Source organism: Hippoglossus stenolepis, chromosome 7 (assembly GCF_022539355.2).
Source record: "Hippoglossus stenolepis isolate QCI-W04-F060 chromosome 7, HSTE1.2, whole genome shotgun sequence".
NCBI lineage: Eukaryota > Metazoa > Chordata > Actinopteri > Pleuronectiformes > Pleuronectidae > Hippoglossus > Hippoglossus stenolepis.
In genome coordinates, this window is record NC_061489.1 from 12379108 (window position 1) to 12398540 (window position 19433).

The window sequence follows — 19433 nt, forward strand, 5'->3', positions numbered from 1 at the left end:
TAAACTGTGCAATAACTTCTATAGTCATATTCTTATACAGACTTCACGTGTCACGTTGGTGTTGCACTTACATCCCCGGATGTACGTAGTATTTGATTTGATAGCTTTTAATTTTAATTTTAAATGTACTTATTGTAATAATGCACTTTAATTGTCGACCCCGTGTTAACTTATGGCCGATGCATTGATTACAATAATGTGATTGCGGTTTATTGGTCAATCTAATTGAAGAACATGACAGTTTCCGGTTCATGCACGTAAATACATTTTTATACTAATGTAAAAATGATTGACAAATCCAGTACAACTGTTCTGCTGTTCAATGAAGCCTGGTGGTGCTCAGTTTTTTTACACTGTTACAGAGTTAAAAAAAAAATGTAATTAGTTTTTAGTATTGTAATGGGATTGTTGTGAAGTTGTAATGGACTGCATTATATTCAGAATTCTGTTTCTATCATTCTATCCCTCATTTATGTAAAAGAAAGGACAAAAAAAACAACTCTGCACATAAAATACTCCAGTAACACCACCTTCACGGTGACCTCAGTAATAAACGTAGAAAAGAATATACACCTTTCTCACAATGTCCACAAAAATAAAACCTGAATCAGAAACTTTTGTGTAAGATTTAGTGACATCTACATGTGTAAATGCACCACTCTAGAACCCGTGTTTATTTTGTAGATCATAGTAAAGCAAGACGGCTGACTCTGGAGGAACACCCACTCAAAGGGTAGAGACACAGAGCTTATTATAAGGTGAGAAAAACAAAATGTTTCTTATTTTCATTAATTAAAAACATAAATATAAATATTATAATCAATTCCTGCAACTTGAAAATTCCAAATCCTACACAATGGTCATTTCCTGAAGGAGAAGTTATCCAACATCATAGTAAGAGGACAGGATGCATGATGGAAAGTTTGTAGCATAACAACTTTAATTCAGCGGTTAGTTTCTTTTAACACCCAGTTAACATACTGCACTGGGTGGGTCACAGAATAAGGCCAGAACTAAAGCATGGCCTGAGGGGGAACATACATTTCATTTACATGTTTATGGTTTTCAACAATGACCATGTCTTGCGTTCAAACTTTGTCCCGACAAGGGAGGTAATAATCGTGGTATAGACATCAAACAGTGAAACGAGAAACATGACAGGGTGGCATTAATAGTGATGCACTTTTCTTCCTTCAGCCAGTGTTCCTGTTCAACAGTGCTATTAAAACCTACAGAACTTCTACATAAAATAAAAAGAACTTCAACACATTTTTAAAACGTAATAAGTCCTCATTTAAGATTTTTAGCCTTTAACAAGTATTTTTTAAGAATAGTATACATTTATATCATCGTTTGTAATCCACTACTTTCACTTTTGCATGTATTGCACACTGATATGGAGCGTCTGCTCATGAGGCAGAGGGAAAGGACAGTGAGCCAAGCGTCCTGATTTCCAATGGAATAAGACAGACAATGATGTTCATTATTTTCAGACTACTTTCTAGAAAGTCTGACATCCGAAACTTTAGATCAATAACTTGTCACCTGTACGAGGCAGAGTTGAGGAGGCAGGTCTACATTTCATTTTGTTTCACTCTGCCAAAAACAAAAGCCGTGTAGACAACTTGGTTCATCAGATCATTCATAAACGTAATCCCTGTTTGTGGCAAAATTAAGATTGAGAAAAGTAGTGAATGGATGTTGGCAAAAAATGATTGTAAAATCGTACGGTTAAAAAGTAAAGGTCCTTTTACACAAGGGGCAAAAAAGCAAAAGCAACTATATTTCAATTTCTCATATGTCATGCCTGTTAGTATATCTTTGAGATGGGGAAATTCACATGCCAACAACTTGATATCAAATCCAGTATCTACTACCAATATAAAGACGTACCGATCTGGCATGAATACTACTCAATCATTTTAATGATCAGGAATATGTTGTGATTCCAAATTAAACTTGTGCTTTGCAACAGTAATCTAGCTGAAGTTAACTTTCCCTTTATTATTATACAACAATGTTTTTTTATCAATACAAGTCACACAGAAGTTTCATGGTATAAGCCACTCCCAAAATATTAGTTTGTTTCTTTCAGGTGAACGAAAAACAGAAAGAGAGAGAGAGAGAACAAGTCACACTGTAGATGTCAAACCAATTCATGTCCTACACCCTTTGGACATCACGATCTCTAAATAATTCTGATGTTTACACCGATATCACCTATTTGTTTTACACCAAATTTGGATGCTGTGATCGAGTAACTGAGGCCAACACTATCCTAATCTTCATCAGATAATGTACAATCCAAAACCAATTCAATGATACAAAGTATGATTCAAAATTATTTATACAAGCTTATTTACAGCTAATACTTTGAACTGGTGTAACTACGACTTGTACCATTACCCAATTTATGGTATATAAAGGCGCCATTTAGGAGCTAATACAAAAGGAGTTGAAGTGCCTGAACTACCTGCAGGTGTGCAGCATTTAAAACCAGGGGATTCTTTATTAGATACAGATCTGCTTGAGCGCATTGTTTGGCGCAGTGCAAAAAACTGCTTGGTCACTACAGGTCGATTCAAACAGCATGCATTGCTTGTGTCTAACTTTGGACTGCATTAATAATAGTCTTACTAGAGAGTGAAAATGTCCCAATGTCACTACATGGAGCACCCCGTATCAAACCTGCAACTGCATTATGATCAAACTCACAAATGGTATGAAGGAAATACATTTCAACAGTGGAGACACATTTCCTCAAGAGCCTCTCGTGGACATGGGATATTAGATTATTTAGGTTGAGGCAAAAGGCCTGCAGTCTGTTGTGAGCTACACCACACTCTCTCGGTTGGCCGACACCAGGACAGCCCTGCGGCAGATGGGGCAAGTTGAGTTTTCAGAGAGCCAGCGATCAATGCAGTGCACATGATACTCATGAGAGCAGGGTAGTTTACGTAGCTTGTTACCTTCTGCATACTCTGTTATGCAGACGCTGCAAGTTTTCAAGGCATCATTCTCGCCAAAGTTGCGCATGGAGAGGTTGTCAATCTGCTCTTTAGTAAGCCCCTGGGGCTGGTCCTCATCATCATCATTTAGAAGGAAGAAGTGGGCGAGTCGCAGGAAGGGCAGTGAGCTGGGCTCCTCTAAGCTGATAGCTGGTCTAGGTCGAGCCCTGCCACCAGATGCTGGCGGAGCCGTGGCAAGTCCCTCAACCATATCAGTCTCAACTGTCCTTGCTCTGACTCCAGCAGCTGCAGGCGGCTCATCAGCATCGGCAGCAGGAGCCGAAACAGCAGCAGGAGTAGCTTCTGGGTTGTTGAGGGTTTCACCCAGATCCGAAGGTGTGCTGGCTCCACGGTTTGAATCTGAAGAGTCAGAGTCTGAATCCATGAGGTAGCCAAGTTCACCAAAACCAGTCATAATCTGCCTAATCATAGACTGGAGAGCCATTGATGTGGCCTCTCCCAAACCTGCATCAGAGATTCTTCGAATAGGGATGCGAATAGTGCTGACGTAGGTCCTCACACCAGCACGCTCAGAGCGTGAGAAAGTCCTACGAAATCCGCCACGCTCACTTTCATAAAGAAATGTGTTGTTTGAGTTCTGGGAGCGTGAGCGGGTACGACTGGCAATGCTGTCTCTTTGCCGATATTCGCCTGGACGCACACGACGCACCTGGAGATCTAGCATAATAGTAGGTGGACGGCGTCCTGCTGCACCACCCTCTCCCCCAGCAGCCTCTCCTTCCTGAGATTCAACATTTTGGACCTCTGGGACAGATTCGGCACCTGCCCTAGATGGCGGAACATCACTGTCAGCTGTGCTTTGCCTGGAAAGAACATGCTGTCGAGTCCGTGAACTGCCCTCTACTTGAGGCAGAGGGGGAGAACTGGTAGCAGGGGTAGGGACTTGAGAGTTGAGAGCCGGACGTGGATTAGGGAGACCATCCAGCTGATCCAAGCTCAGAGGGGAACGGCTCCTGGCTGTACGCGCCCTTGTCCTGCGTGGTTCTGGACTTCGGCTTCGGGGTCTCCTTTGACCTCTGCGTGGAGAAAGAGAAAGTGGGGGTTGTACTGGCAAGGCAGCAGGTGAGCTGGGAGATTCTTCTAAAATCTCTTGAGAAACAACCTCTTCTAGCTCAGGCTCTGGCTCCACTATGACAGCCAACTCCTCTACAACTGGTTCTTCCACCACTTCTGTCTCCATGGGGACCTGAGGTTCAGCACTTGCTACTACTTCTTGTTCTTGACCCTCTGGAGACTCTTGCTCCCCTTCGGCAGCTGCCTGCTGTTCGGCCAGGTTACGGTTCACGCTGATTTCAAGGCTGAAACGAAAATCGCCACTGTTTGGGTTGGTCTGGCTTACTGCTCGCCATGACTGGTTTCCACGATGTCCAGTTCTGGTTGTATTGCCGGTGCGTCTCACTGTGTTTAGCCAGTCCAGGAGACTATCTCCACCGGCAGGATCCTCTGAGCTTTCTGGTTGTACTGAAACACAGCAGAAATAACAAGTGAGAAATCATATCTGATTGTGACATTAAATCACAGTCAAAAAAAGAAAAATGTCAAACTTACCAACTGGCTCTTCTCCAACTTCAGTACTAGGGGTGTTGTTATTTGGCTGTTCTGGACCATCTTTGATTTGCTGAAGTCTATTAAATAGCTCATCCTCCGTTACCTCTCCTTAAAGAAACATTACAAAACAGGACCAAGTCTGGTATTAAAGAAAGAAGAAATACTCTCACTGATCCACATATTACTTTCAAATGACATGTTTAATTCCTCTTCACAAGTCTGACAGCCAGCAATTGCTGGGTGAAAAACTAAGCCGGTGGCTGGGAAGAATTGACAGTTGTACTTCCTACAATGAGAACACACATGTTCTGATACAGAGAAAGTGTTAAAATCGCTTGAGTGAAACTGCTCAGCTATACATCTGGCAGGTAGGAGAACTATGGTAAAACAAATGCAAAAATATTAAATAGGTCTAAAAAAAAGAACAGAAAATAACCATGGTTTAATTTCTGTGATATGTTGGCCCATAGATCTGTTTGGTTGTCTTTAAACACATCAACAGGACAATACTGAAAACCTCCAGACTTACCAGGGCATGCCACTGTCCATTCATTGCCCTCTCCTTGCAGGGTGCTCCGCTAAAGGACGTTCCAAACTTACATTCCCCCTGCCACTGTCCTGGGACAGAAATGGATTGGGGGTCTTCAGTAGTCTGCAGGCTTTTGCATTTTGAGCAGTGACAAATCCAAAATTCGAGGCATCTATGCTTAACTTTTATTGTTACTTCTCTTCCTACTGGGCATGTATGAATTGTGAGAATATGAAAGGAGAACATTGATTTTATCAATAGGTAAAAGATCAAATGTTTATATTTATTGAAATTTTGAACTTTGGACTAATGATGACAATGTATTTATTTAAAGAGGCAAGAAAATATAAGTAAAACTAAATAAAAAATGACTGAGTACCATCTTCTGCTCACACTTAGGACAGCTGTTGAAACATTCTGTCAGGCATCCGACTTTGTTTTATTTTAATTCACTCTGAATACCTACTAGGAGCTGAATAACAATACCCAGGCCTACCTGTTTCTAAATGACACAAATTACCCTTTGAGTTGCTTAAAATCATAAAAATGCTTCCCCCCCCCCATAACCCAAAGATTACTTTCACAAACATTACTAGTGCAATTATATTGAATGCTTATTACCTGGGGTTCCCAAGAGATTGTTGTCTCTCATGAGCCGATAGTCCTCATCACTGAGATTGTTGACAAACTGATAGAAGGCCTCCTCCCTGTCCAGGCGGTCCAGCTGCCTTCTGCGCTGCGACTCGGGCTGGTCACTGCCACTCTGCTCCGAACTGTCAGACCCCTCCATTGACTCAGAAGGGAGGGAGATCGAGGGACGTTCTCCAATCTTCAGCGAGATCCAGCTGCTGCATCAGAGACAAAGACAGCTGTAGATCAACAATAGACAGATGCACCGAGTACATTTGACTCTGCATCCAATCAAATTGGGTTACAGTAGTTTGACTGCTTCCCTTTTAGTATGCAAAAAAGAAAATCAAAACCAAATACACATTTCTTTTGATTTAACATCTTTAAATGTGCTTTAGCGTCAGCCAGGGGGAGAAAACTGGGGTCAAAACACAGCATCACAACCCAACACAGAATCATAAGGGGAAATCAACCCAGTAACTAATGTTGACACGTTTAAAATCCACTGATTAACAAGGAAACCAAAGACTAACAACATATGCAACACTGGGTAGTTGAGACTCTGTGTTTACAGTAACGTACAGTGGACTATTCCTCAGCGTGGTAAAAACAACAATACGGCTGTTTAATAGTCATAATTAAAGTGAATAGTTTGATATGGAGTGTGTTTCAGGATCCCTTTGGAAAACAGTATTGGTCAAAGTCGGGATAAAAACAAAATGGCATCATCTAGCTTAGCCTGCGTTAGCTAGCAGGACATTAGCATCGTACACGGTTGCTAACGCTGTCCACTCTGAATATTGCTGACTGTACATGAGACCTGTATTTGCGGTGAGATTTGATCGAGTCTAACTGAACAGCGTCTTAAAACAGGCTCGTGAAAGGACCAAACAAACCCAATTGTGTAAAGCTCACAGACACCGCTACAGTGAGCTAGCTTCCATGTTCACCCATAGCCGAGTGGCTAACCTCATTCACTACCAACGAGAAACCCAGCGTTAGCTAACGGTAGCTTAGCTAGTAACTTCTTGATGAGAGTCCCCCGGCAACATTACCTTGACGTAAACACACAATTAGCCCAAATATAGCGGACGTCAGGATCCAATCATTGAAAAGTCCCAACTACAACACGAGGGTGTCATTAAAAATACATCACAGTTAGCACCACCGCAAGCTAACTTAGCAAACGATGTCAATTAATGACGTTACGGGCAGTGCGTTAGCAGCAAACAGCTAAAAGTAGCTAGCGGATGAAAATAAAGGCCATCAGGATGAATACACCGCTGACACCGACACACTACCTGTTCACTGATGTTCGGATGTGATCGCACGGCCCAGTTGTTCTTCTGCCACTCTATGAAAAACGCTCGAATGTTGAGCTAAGTGCGATTTCAGGATTCCATTTTCTTTCTTTTCGAAAAGCTTCAATGATCTTCCGGAAACCGACGAAGTCCACACGCACTTCCCCCCGGGTTCAGTCTGGCAGGCAGACACGGGCACGGCACCAATCCTGGCTCGCGAACTCAGGCTGAGCTGTCTGAGCGGCGGCCAATCGCAGCGAAGGAGGCGGGCCGAGCCACGTCACAGTGTCTACCTGGCAGACACCGCGCAGGGCAACAAAGTCAAAGCAATGCCTTCTCAGAACAGCAGCAGAAAGAAAAGGATGTTTGTTTTGGACGGTGCGACTCTGCTCAGCTACAGCGCCACGACGCGGTTGCAAATATAAATACTCCTACCTTCTGCAGAATCAGACTGGAAGACAAATATCTGTAAACCCCAGTGTCCTTAAATGGCCAACGTACATCATCGTTCCATGGCTTTAACAATACAATCTGTCTTATGCACATAATTTGGTCTGGTATTTATCCAGTAGCGTCCAAAGATTTATGTCACATCATAAACAGCAGCAGCTATATTATTAGTATTATAAAGTAGCCAATTATATCATTATCATAGTAGTATTTAGTCTGTTTTTGACCCTTTGTAGTCCAGCATGGTCAAAATTGAATGAAATATGACTATGATAATGGCATAGAAGAAATATCTGACTCTCATTATTAGATGGCAACGGAAGAAGTGCAATAGCTACAATCAAATTAATACTATTTCTGCATCCTAAATGTTTTATTTGATCTCACACTCTCACACCAGTGGTGTTAATGAATCAATGTCCCCTGATACGTCTCCAAAAGAGATGCACTTCATTTAAAGCATCTTCCTCTGCTTAACATGCATGTTCATGGACAGACAATTTAATCAGGTAAACAAAAAAATAAATAAAATAAGGTACTAAATGGATTAACCCCCAAAATGTTTGACAGAATTTTGGCAGATCATCCTAAAATGTATACAATTAAATGCTACACCTCCAAATCTATCTCTTGTCAATTCAATTCAAGTAACATTAATTGAAATGACAGTTTAGTGCAAAAAACTACTTTCTTCAAAGTTCAACTTCCAATAGTTTCAACAATGAAAAGAAATGTTGCAGAAATTATATATTTTCAAATTTTTTGGGACTATACAATTTGCAATGAGATGTCTCTTTGTCAGTTGTTGCAGCAACATGTATTGGTATTTTCAAACAAACTGTACTATATGAGCAAAAATATTTTTATGTGAATAGAAATTCAAGAAAATATTTTTGTACAAATAATTTAGGTATCAGGACAAAGGAAGTAGCTGTATCTGTATCTGAGATTAGCATATGCATAATACAGCATGGGACATATTATATTTGTAATGACATATTGAATTAAAATGAACTAAATTGGGATATCAATTTCAATTTACAAACACTATCACATAGTATTGTTAATTCTCACACAAAAACAAATGTTAAGGTCAAACTAGGTCATAACATCCAACTCATCTGTAGAATTCATAAACAACATTATACCTCTAAAATGAAATGAACAAAAAAATTGGAACTATAGATTTTTAGAGGGAGAAACACTGCAGGCTGATAGCAGGCCCTGGAAGTTTGAGTGGGTGGAGGTGGGACAGTATTGATTCATCAGCATGTCAGTAGAGACACAGTCGTGACCCCTGAGCTGTGTGTGTGTGTGTGGGGGGGGGGGGCATCTGCTCACAGGCTGTTTTTAAACCAAACCTGCAAGAAATTAACCTTGTAACTACAGTTACAGCAATCACAGAGATGTTTTCATGAAAATGACTTAATTCCCCAATTTAATTAACACCCAGAAATACATAACCTTTCAGTGAAACCACAAGAGGCTAATGGGCTGGGGTTGAAAACCTCAGTAGTGCCTTAGAGCTATTGTTCTAAGGATTTATCGAGGATTACTACACCTCAATATTACTGGATTTTACACATCACATTTGCCTAAAAGCTTTGTATGTAAATACATGTTTTTCTTCAAATGTGCCAGCCAAACAAAAAATGTGTTTGAGTAATTGTGTTAGGTTCTCGTGATTTGACTCAATAAGTAACTATGTGCCTTCTTTACAAAACACTGCAGATATGTTGTGTTTTACTTTAGACTTTTCTCAGTAATGATAAAAAAACAAATGCATAAACAACTGTTCTACTGAGAGAGTCGCCTACGACTCTTAATGCAACGTGAACGCACACCGACAAAACAACTCGGAACAAACATAATAACCACAGGTGCACCTCATCCATCGCTGTAGACGATCCGTCTTATAATTTGCCTGCTCCCTTATCTGCTATGGGTGACTAGGGAACAAAAACAATGCTAATACCACCTGACAAATTTGGAGGCATACATCACAGGATCTGTTTATGGTCTGAGACAGTATCTCCAGCTCCAATTAAGCATGCCAGAATGAGTTGCAGTGTGGACCACTGCAGCCCAGCTCAGAGTTATGGATGAGCAGTCACTCCAGCAATGCCGGGCCCTGAGTGCTAATTAGATATGACATTAAAATAACATGAGCCAAAGCCAGACTTCCAGTGTAACAAATAGGGACAGGCTAATTGGAATTGTTGAAGTTGTATTTATGTTTACACGTTTTGTGAAAAGACCAGGCACTGAATACAGCAGATTATATTCTTCCTTATTCCTATCTCTGTGGCAGAGGGAGGGTATAATATGCCACTTACACCTCACTCCAGACATCTCAGTTAGCTGTTTGTAATATTAATTTAGCATTTTGTAGGATTAATTGTTATTTTGAATGGACTACATTTGTTTTCAAAGAAGCTAATAGTATGGAGATTTTATGCCGTAGTTACTGGCTACAGCAAGTCGTGGGCGGTAAAAAACACAACCCAACTCTCTTCAGAAAGCAGCATTCAAAATCTTATTTTAATTTGTATATTTACTCCATAAACATTATTACAAAACTCAGCAAGTTACCAATATTACATTATCACCATACAGGCTTGATCACAAATATTTAAAACCTTTGCAACAGTTACAACAAAACAAAAAACAAAATAATACTCAAATAATTTACATGAAAATCTATAAAACAGCAAATTGTTCACAAATTATATTTTTTTCTGAGTTTTCATGTTTTTTTTTCTTTGCTTATTTGTGTTTTGCACAGTAACACAACACTCTCACAACAAGATCATGGTCTTATTACAAAACTCCCAACAAAATGTAAATATTTCTAGTTTTCTGTTGATACTTTCATATTTTGGTTTTTAAAACCAGAAACTTGTCATTGTATATCCTTTCCACTGCCCACAGAGGCGCATAAAAGGTTACTCACACACACAAATACTTCACAGCACTTTCTAAGAAAAATATACACTTACAAAATATGTTACAAATTGGCACACAAAAAATATACAAGATTTTGTAGTGTCAAGAGTTCATTAAGATTCCTTCTGGTAACAACTCTAGACAGTATATATAAAGCTCGGTAATCTTTTAATGAAAAGAGCAAAAGTAATTCCAATCATTGTCAAAGAATCATGAAGTGAATACATCAAACATAACAGTATAATATACATTCATAAAGAGGGTTAGGTACCTAATCTATTTTGCATTTCTTTTTTTGTTAACTCTGGGAAAACAAAAAAACCAAAGACAAAAAAAAGACAAAAAAAAGGAAAGAACGAAAATAATTGTCAGCTTTCTTAGCACCATTAACATGAGGCAGCTCAACAGTGGCACATTTTGAAAACAAACAAAGAGAAAAAAACTATGAACTCAGAGAAGTACATTCAATTTGACAATAGGCAGAAATGAGAGAAGGCAGACTAAATGGGCTTGCAGCCCATGGAGCTTCCCATCAGCAGCTTGTCTTGGTCCTAACCCTGATACACTGGAGAAAAGAAACAAAGGATCATGGCAGAGAAGAGAGAGAGAAGAGACAGAGAAAGATTGATTATGAATGCTGCCATATGCAAGCAATCAGTTACCATCACGTGTGCGTCAGAATTACCATATCCAGTGTAACAAAGCCTGTTTTTAAATTAAGCTTCAGTTTGTCTGCATATCTCCATGCAGTCTCATGTTATACTGCTATATTTGTTAAATAATACTAAACTTTCAAAGATAAAATATAAGCCTATTGTTTAAGTGTATAATTGTAAAACCAGGTGCAATTTTTATCTTATAAAAACACTTTTATGGCAGATTAAACATGATTGTAAACTCCATTTTATTTTTGATTTATTTCTGGGCAGTGTTGAGGTGAATGATCCCCTAAGTTATTAATATAAATGGCGCAGGAATCCACTGGATCAGATCGTACCGATAGATTTCTTTTTTCAGAATTTTCCCCTTTATTGGCCTTGACTTTGACAATATTTTCTGCCAAATTAGTGATTATGATTATAAAAGACAACACAGAAAGGAAAGGTACCTTCAAAATTAGGTTAAATTTAGACATTATGAAACAGAATGGTCCAAAATAACCAGAGAAACAACTTATTGAGTATGGCAGCGTTAAGAAATAAATTACATGAGAATGTTAAGAAAACATTACTGTTTAAATTACCGTTTCAGGTAAGATAGAAGTAAGATTCCCAAGTGGAGCTAAAGACATGCTTTCCTTCATTTACAAGATTACTGATTCCATTTGTACTGAAAACTGCTTTCACATTCACATTAAATCTAACTGCAAAAATGTAATATCCATTCATGACTGATGCGTGCATCAGAATCTCAACGAGTAATAAACCACCTTGAATTTCCAGTACAAAATAGGTATTCAGTGAGGCGCTGCCTCTGACAAATGACAATAATTTCCTAGCTTACCCTCAAACATCTGCACTACACTCTCCTTGGTCCAGAGAAAGCTCATTTGAACATCTCTTTTTTCATCTTCTTCCTCTACAGTAGCCTTCAGAGCACATCTCCCCTTTGCCTCTCTTTTGTTGCTTCTCAGTGCCAGGCGATGTTGAGGTAAATTGAATTTGGCAAACAAAGTGGGGGAAACGAGGAGAATTCAGAGTCTTTCTGATTTGGTTTAGTGAGTGGTGGTGTACCACTGCCAGCTGTTGGTGCCTTTCATCGGAGGAGAGAGAAAAGTCCCAAATAAAGAATTCCTGTAGTGGCAAGTCTCTGTAAGGAGTCTCCAGCCCGAGCAGCCAATATTCCAATGGATAGAAAAGAGGAACAGCCAATATTCACACATATATAAGAGGTCATTTACACAGCATTGTTACTTTTGGCACATTGATTTTAAGATTATAATCATCTTTTTTTGCAAATATTGCATGTCCCTGTACAACAACATTGACAAAAATACTCTGAGGGTGGAGCTTTTATGAATTTGCAAGGCGTAAAAATGTAAATTTAGATAACCAGTTCCTCTAAACCCCAGACGAAAAAGAATAAAAGGAAAAAATGGGGAGTCATTCCAACTTGGAGGGAAAAAAAACATTGTCTGATATGTCGTCAATACAAAATGGTCCCATCTTGTGTTTTCAAGATGTCTTGGGCTTACATAGGGCTCATTAATTGAAGGTTTCCCTCTTGAAATGAGCCAGGCAGTGTATGAAGGACAGCAACAACAGGACATCCATATTCTGCATACAAAAACAGATGAGGAGGGGTGCGTAGATGTCACTCAATGCATTTGTGTATATAGCTACATCTTTAGGGAAAAAGGGGGAATAAATACATAATTCAGGGGAGATAGTTCTGCTGAGAAAATACAAAAACAAAATTTCTCAAAAAGGCGACAGAACTGTTTTCAAGGCTTATTCTCTTTTTTTTTTCAGACAAAAATAAAACCAAAAAACGACTATAAGAAGAACAAACAAAGCAGAAACAACAAAAGCAAGAAAAATGCAGCCATGGTCGTTTCAAATCTCAATCAAGCTTGACACAATCACTCAATAGGTAGTTTGCAAAGTACAAGAAGTTTTTCATGCAGATATTAATTTCATCTTCGGGGGGTTAAAAGGAATTGGGAGTAGTCAGGGGGAACGTAGTACTCATGCAGCTCTGGCATAGCGTCAGTGTAGGTATGCTTGGGAGGGAGGGCTGAGCAGGTAGTGGGGGGAAAGTGAGAGGGGGGTGCAACAGCAGCTGATAACAAAATATTACCTCAGTTTCTCAAAAGAGGTCATCAGTGCTATGTCCTTATTTGGGTCTCTCTCACCTCGCTTCCCCTTCAGTGTCTCAATCCGAGGGAACTTTGCACTGGTCTTGTGGCGGTACAGCTTTTTGTGCGCAGGCCCGGGGTTAATAAAGTTGGGTTTATCAAACATGTTACAGCCCAGTGCTAGCTGAGGGAATAAGGGATGAGAGGGGTTGAATTTGGCCTGGTTTTTTCCTCCCTTTCCCCCAGCCTTTCTGCCTCTCCCAGCCCCTGTGAGCACAGCTCCTTTTTTCTTCAGGTCCGCTTCTGTGCCTGCCAAGATTTTGAGGGTCTTTAGGTTGAGGCTATTGGCCTCGGAGGGCATACAGGCCTCCGACATGGGATTCCACAGTGGCTCAATGGAGGCCATCATGAACCTTTGGACCTCAGCCATGCCAGAGACAATGTTGGACAGGATATTGGAGGGCTCCTCGAATTCTCTCTGGTCGTCCCCCACCAGATTGTTGCTCTCTGACCAGCCGGGGCCAGACCAGTCCCCAGTGGTGCTACTGTCAGTCAGGCCTGTGGCACAACCACCTGCCTGGTTCTTTGCTGCCTTGCCCTCTAACATGGCCTTTATCTTTTTAGTGGAACGTGAGTTCTGTTTGGGCGTCTTTACCTTTTCTGACTTGGGAGCTCTGGGAGCCCGGACTTTCTTTGGGCTCTGTCCTGCAGCTGTCTGTTTGCAATTGCCTTTCCTCTTAGACTTTATGCTTTTCGCTCCAGTCAGCATCTCACCAGTCTGTTCATCAAATTCTGTAACACCCAGCTCCTTTTTATCTATACATAACACATTCTGATTGTTGAAGTTGTGCAGTGGAAACTGGCTGTCTTCCACCGTGTATGCATTTGCTGTGTGCTCTTGTTGCTGTATAACATCACAGTTCCACTTTACTTCCCTATTGCAGTCCATGGTCATATCATTAACATCCTGGTATTCTCCAACATTCCCCGATATCTTCATCTCACGCCCCACCACCTGCGGGGACAGGTTGGGGGTCTCAGGAGGGGACAGTTCTGACAGTGATGAGTGTCTAAACTTGTCAGGGGTAAAGTTGGAGATATCCAGTAGGTCTGAGGACTCCCTGAGTGGGGTAAGGGCATCCACACTCTGCTGAATCACCACTTTTGGACTGCAATGAGCTAAGAAGCTGTCTCGGCCCTCCTCCTCACCCTCTCGCTCACAAGACTTGAGGCTGAGGGAGCTGTAATTGCTAGAGGAGGCTGACAGAGAGCCCACTGAGTCATAGCTGACGAGCCTGCCATTGTCTGTGCACAAGGACCCTCTCTGGTATTGCACCTGGCCGTCCACACAGGCAGACTGACACACTTGCACATCTGCCCCGGGCTGCAGCCCAGCCTCAGTCAGGTAGCTCTTGTCATAAAGCAGCCTGTCAGCCTCAGGGCTCAGCTGGCTGTAGTTAGACACTGGCAGGTTTTCGTTCAGGGGCACGGCACCTGGGAAGTTGTTGGGTAAGATGGGAGTTTCAGGGGTCTCGGGCCCAAAGCTCTGGCTGTGACTTGCGCAGAGCTGCTGGTGCCACATCTGGGGGAAGCTGGGGCAGTTCTGTGGGGACTGCTGGAGCTCGGACTCAGAAGGAGGCGAGAGGACGCAGCTCTGAGCGAGCTGCAGAGAAGAAAACTGCTTCTCCTCTAGGGATAGCCCCAGAGGATACTGCTGCCTAGAGGACTGCTGGGGGAAATAAGAGATAGCTGCTCCGCCAGAGGAGTCTGTAGCATCTAACAGGGTCTGCAGGTAGCCTCCCGGGATGACAGGGACACCCGTCTCCACCTCCTCTGAGGAAGGAGCTTTATCAGGAGAGCAGGTGGACGTAACAAAGGAGAATTTCTCCTCAGATGTGTGAGCAGGGGCGGTATTGTCAGAAAAATGGGGTTTGACTGTAGTTGAGCTAATGCCTGCCTCTTCTAACCCAGCAGTCGGGTTCTCAATCTGTGCCGCAGCTACACAGGCATCCGTTTCATTTGTCACACTCCTCCCCTCCTCTCCTTCTGCCTCTTTCATTTTCTTGCTCCTCAGCCTTGCTTCGCTTTTGAATTTCCTTATCCTGACTGTTTTATTTCCTCCCAATCTCCTCCCCTCCCTCTCCTCCCTCTCCTGGGAGCGGCTCTTGGCTGTGACTGTGTGCGTGATGGAGCTTGTGTCTAATGTGACTGGGAGGCCTGGAGCTGCTATTATTCCCCCTACCATGGGGGTGGCCTCCTCTTTAGTGACACCTCCCTGGCCCTGATCAGAGAGAGCGGAGCCCTGTGCTGTTGCTGATTGTTCCACAGCATGAATCCTCTGAACCTTAAGCCTGTTTGCAATCTTGTATTTCCTTTTGGGATGACTAGAATTAAAAGGGCGATGATGGCGTCCGTTTAGATGAAAACTGCGTTGTTTTTTATCTCTGGCAGCCAGCTTAAGCTGTTCCTGTCTCTCTCTTTGCCTCTCTTGCCAGAAATCCTTCAGAGGAGCCAGTTTCTCATATTTGCTTACTGTGTCTGTGTTTAAGCTCACAGTAGCATCCAAAGGGTCTAACTTTCCCAGTTTCACTGACATGAGTCTCTCTCCTTTAAACCTGTTGATGATGATGTACTTGATGACCACGGGTGGTTCCTTGCGACAGGATTTCCGTCGTTTTTTGGGGCACCAGTCCACATCCTCCTCCTCTTTCTGACCAGCAGGAGCTTTCTCCTTTTTCTCAGCATTCTTCTCACTCTCGAGCGAGTCAACATCATATAAGTAATCATCGCTGTATCTAACCTTTCTCTTGGAGCGCAAGCCATAGTTCAGTGGGTTGGAGGGGCTGAGGAATCTTTTTGAGTGGCCTTTTTTAAATTTGCCCTCCTGCAGAGTGTCTGAGGAGGAGCCCGTGCAGGAGCTGTCATCACTGAATTCTCCCGACTCCTCCGTGGAATTGAAGTCCATTAAGTAATTGACTTTGGGAGTAGACATGGGTGAGCCTTGGGAGCCGTCGAGAGGGCTCCTACCACTGCAGTCCCCAGCTTTTCTTTCCTGTCCGGTCTCCAGGATGAGCTCATCAGTTTTGGGCTGAAGCTCCTCAGCACTCCTCCTCAGGACGCCCACTCCTTCCTCTTTCTTGGCACAGTTAGCCAGGACACTGGGGAAGAAGTTGAACTGTGTCTCCTCCTGGAGCACATTTGTTTTCTCCCTCATGTTGTCCTGGAAAGACTCATAACGAATCTTCAGCGAACAGACATCACTGCTTAAAGTTGAATCATCATCTTCATCATCAAAGAGGTTGTCCACGTCTTCCTCAGAGAAGAGGTTGACTGACAGTTCATTCTTAGAACAAAGGTCCAGCAGTTCCATCTTACTTTCGCTGATGAAGGACTCAAAGTAGCCCCAGTCCTGGCCGGCATTAGCCAACAGGACCTCCTCTCCGCTCACTTTGTCCAGTAAAAGTCCCTCATACAAGTTCTTAGTTGTTGCATCATCCTCTGCATCATCACAATCCTCCGTTGTTTTGTTTCCATCCACTCTCTTGCCCTCACCTGGGGCTTTCGGCAGAGGAAAGCTTAGTAGCTGGTCAGAGAGGAGCTGTTCTCCAAAGTGACTCACTGCCTCTCCTGCATGACTCAGGCACTGGATGCTGATGTTGTTAATGTCTGAGAAGTCCTCTCGGCTTTCATCCCCTATCCTTACACTTAGCCCAGTCTCTGTGTCTGGGCTAGTGTCAGGGTCAAGCGGTGGGTTCTGGATGGAATTGGGGTCAGTAGCATCACAGGTTTCAATGAAGCAGCCAAGGCAGGTGCGTGAAGGCTGAAGAAGACACTCCTCTGTCAGGGCAGACACAGTGCCAGGCTCCATCATTGTAGCTGACAGAGGAAGGGCAATGGGCAGCGGATGCGGAGTCTTCTGGGCGTCTCCCGCTGATCCCCAGGAGTTCACAGCGGGAGTGGGAAGTGAAGTGGGAGTGGGAGTGTGGTGAATTTGGGGGACTACAGTGGTAGAGTCATCGGAGGCAGGGCAGGGGGCTGCTGTCAGGCCAAGAGAGGGGTCAGTGCCAATGGGCAGGGGCAGGGGCAGGGGCAGGGGCAGGGGCAGGGGCAGGGGCAGGGGCAGGGGCAGGGGCAGGGGCAGGGGCAGGGGCAGGGTTGGCGGTGTAGGTGTGGTCCTCTGGTGTGTTGGACAGGCCTGCTGTGACGTCTCTGCAGCAGGTCGGGGTGAGGATGGAGGGAGAGCAGCATCAACGAGCCCGCACAGACTCAGATCACCACTCTGCTCACATGCCCCTGAGGGAAAAAATAAGAAAAGATCTCAATTCCTTCACGTCTTTGAACCATAAGTCAGAAGTTAAATTACATTGTTTTTGTTCTGTAGTTACACTGACATTTCTTCTGGGCTGCTGAAATGCAATTACAGTAAATTAACCCCCCAGAGCTCAAAGTGTCACTTTGTGATGCCAGCTTTAAACATTAATAAGTCAGTTTTGGTATTAGATTCAGTAAGAGGTATTAGCAATGTCAAGTTGGGTAATGACAACTTCCTACCCATTACAGTTTGATTTTCAGATGTGAAAGTCGAGACTGGGCAAGAGCTAACACGGCCATTATAAATTCACACCAAATTAGCTGTGGCTCAGGACATAGAGCGGCCGTCCACTAAGCATAAATTCGGCGGTTCGATCCCCCTTATTTCTGCCCCTGACGCCTGTGCCAGCACTGGATGATGTATGGGAAAGGGCGGATAACAAAACTGTATTGAAAAGCGTTTTGCGTGGTCATTTATAAGACTAGAAAAGTGCTGTATAAATACAGACCCATGAATCTCACACATCCTGTTAACGCGTGAAAGTGATAAAGAGCTGCTAGAAGTTCAGCAACATTCAACAAAATCATTAGCTTTATGATGCGCTTAGAGGCGCAGCACTGCAGCATTCTCAGAAACAAAAACTCCTGAAAGGGGGCCTCATCCACATGAGTGTAGAGCTGCTTTCAGACATGCACTGAACTCTGAATATTATAAATTATCCAGAGGGGCCGTGAGAATGTGAGAATGTGATTCAGTTGCTGCGAACCCTCTCTGGACCCGCCGGCCTTCTGGTAAAATGTCAGGAGAATGTCCAGGTGAGCCCTTGTGAGAATATGGCAGGATATTGTCCAAAGAATTCACCGCAAGCAGGGAGCATTGATGACGTTTCTAAAATGATACAGACATAAATGGGATGAGAGCAAAAGAATATAAAAAACTCAGAATGAACAAGAGGAACAACACACAAAGAAGATGCTGAAGAAAATGACAACATGGAAAGACAACGTGACGTAAGAGATTTCGGTGATGGTGATTTTGTCTGATCTGGACAATCTCCTGCAGCATTCTTTGTACGGTATGTGAGAGATAAAGATAAAAGTGATCAATGTCATTCCTTTGATTGTACAGTTATGTAACAGTTATTTCAATAGATAAAAGTTGTGAATGGTTTGAATTATCTTGTGTTCAATAAAGCTCTCATCCATGGAGAGAGTTGGAAAAGTCACTTCTAAAGTAGCAAACTAAAAATAATGTTAGTAAAGAAATCATCTCCTTGATAAAATCAATATACAACAACAACAGCACTGCGGTATTGTATGTTTTTCCTCACCGACACAAGAGCAGTAGATTAAAGTAATGCAGTCATATTGCTTTACCTCCCCCTCCTTTTAGCTTTTCATCTGTACAGACGCAGATGCAGCTCTTCTCTTAAGCAACAAGACACCCCAAATTTACACCGATTTCCAGCAACAGGCAGTGATGGCTAAAAGTGAAAGGTGATTTTCTAGAGGTCGATTGGGACGAGGTTTTAATCAGTTGAAGACATCCATCTGATGAGCAACAATCAAAACCCACAGAAGTGGGCTTGTAGCAGCAGGCAGATAGCTTTGTTTGCTCTGCATAATTAGATGACAGCAGAGGAGGCAGGTACGTACACATGGGACACGACAGGCCCATATGTTGGAGACTGTATAACCAATATCATCTACACCTGCCTCCCGCTACAGTCCCAAGCTGCTGCCTCGCGCATATTCTTTAAAACCATGCCAATAAAAAATTAAAACTGAAAAACAAACCACAGCAGTTAATATGTTCACTGAGGTTAACTAGCAAATTCCCCCCATTTTAGAATGAATGCGCCTAATCATTGCTGAGGTAATGATAAATTCTT

General features: G+C 42.6%; 2 protein-coding genes across 3 annotated transcripts in view; both read right to left on the reverse strand.

Moving 5' to 3' along the window:
* Nucleotides 1-917: 917 nt before the first annotated feature.
* On the reverse strand, nt 918-7220 carry rlim (ring finger protein, LIM domain interacting). Of its 2 annotated transcripts, none has more exons than XM_035161423.2 (4): nt 7038-7220; nt 5728-5951; nt 4578-4685; nt 918-4490 (listed from the first exon to the last, which is right to left on the reverse strand). In XM_035161423.2, exons 2-4 carry the CDS (start codon nt 5894-5896, stop codon nt 2833-2835), a joined length of 1935 nt encoding a protein of 644 aa, XP_035017314.1. In that variant the 5' UTR covers nt 5897-5951; nt 7038-7220; the 3' UTR covers nt 918-2832. The 2 variants fall into 2 exon arrangements, with proteins under 2 accessions (XP_035017314.1, XP_035017313.1); XM_035161422.2 differs by having other exon boundaries at nt 5728-5954; nt 7038-7219.
* Nucleotides 7221-10000: 2780 nt separating this feature from the next.
* nexmifb (neurite extension and migration factor b) overlaps nt 10001-19433 on the reverse strand; it is a 55521-nt gene continuing 46088 nt past the window's right edge. The window contains exon 3 of the mRNA XM_047340709.1: nt 10001-17523. Coding sequence (XP_047196665.1) covers nt 13229-17523 — 4295 coding nt within the window. The 3' untranslated portion in view covers nt 10001-13228. The remainder of the gene's footprint in view (nt 17524-19433) is intronic.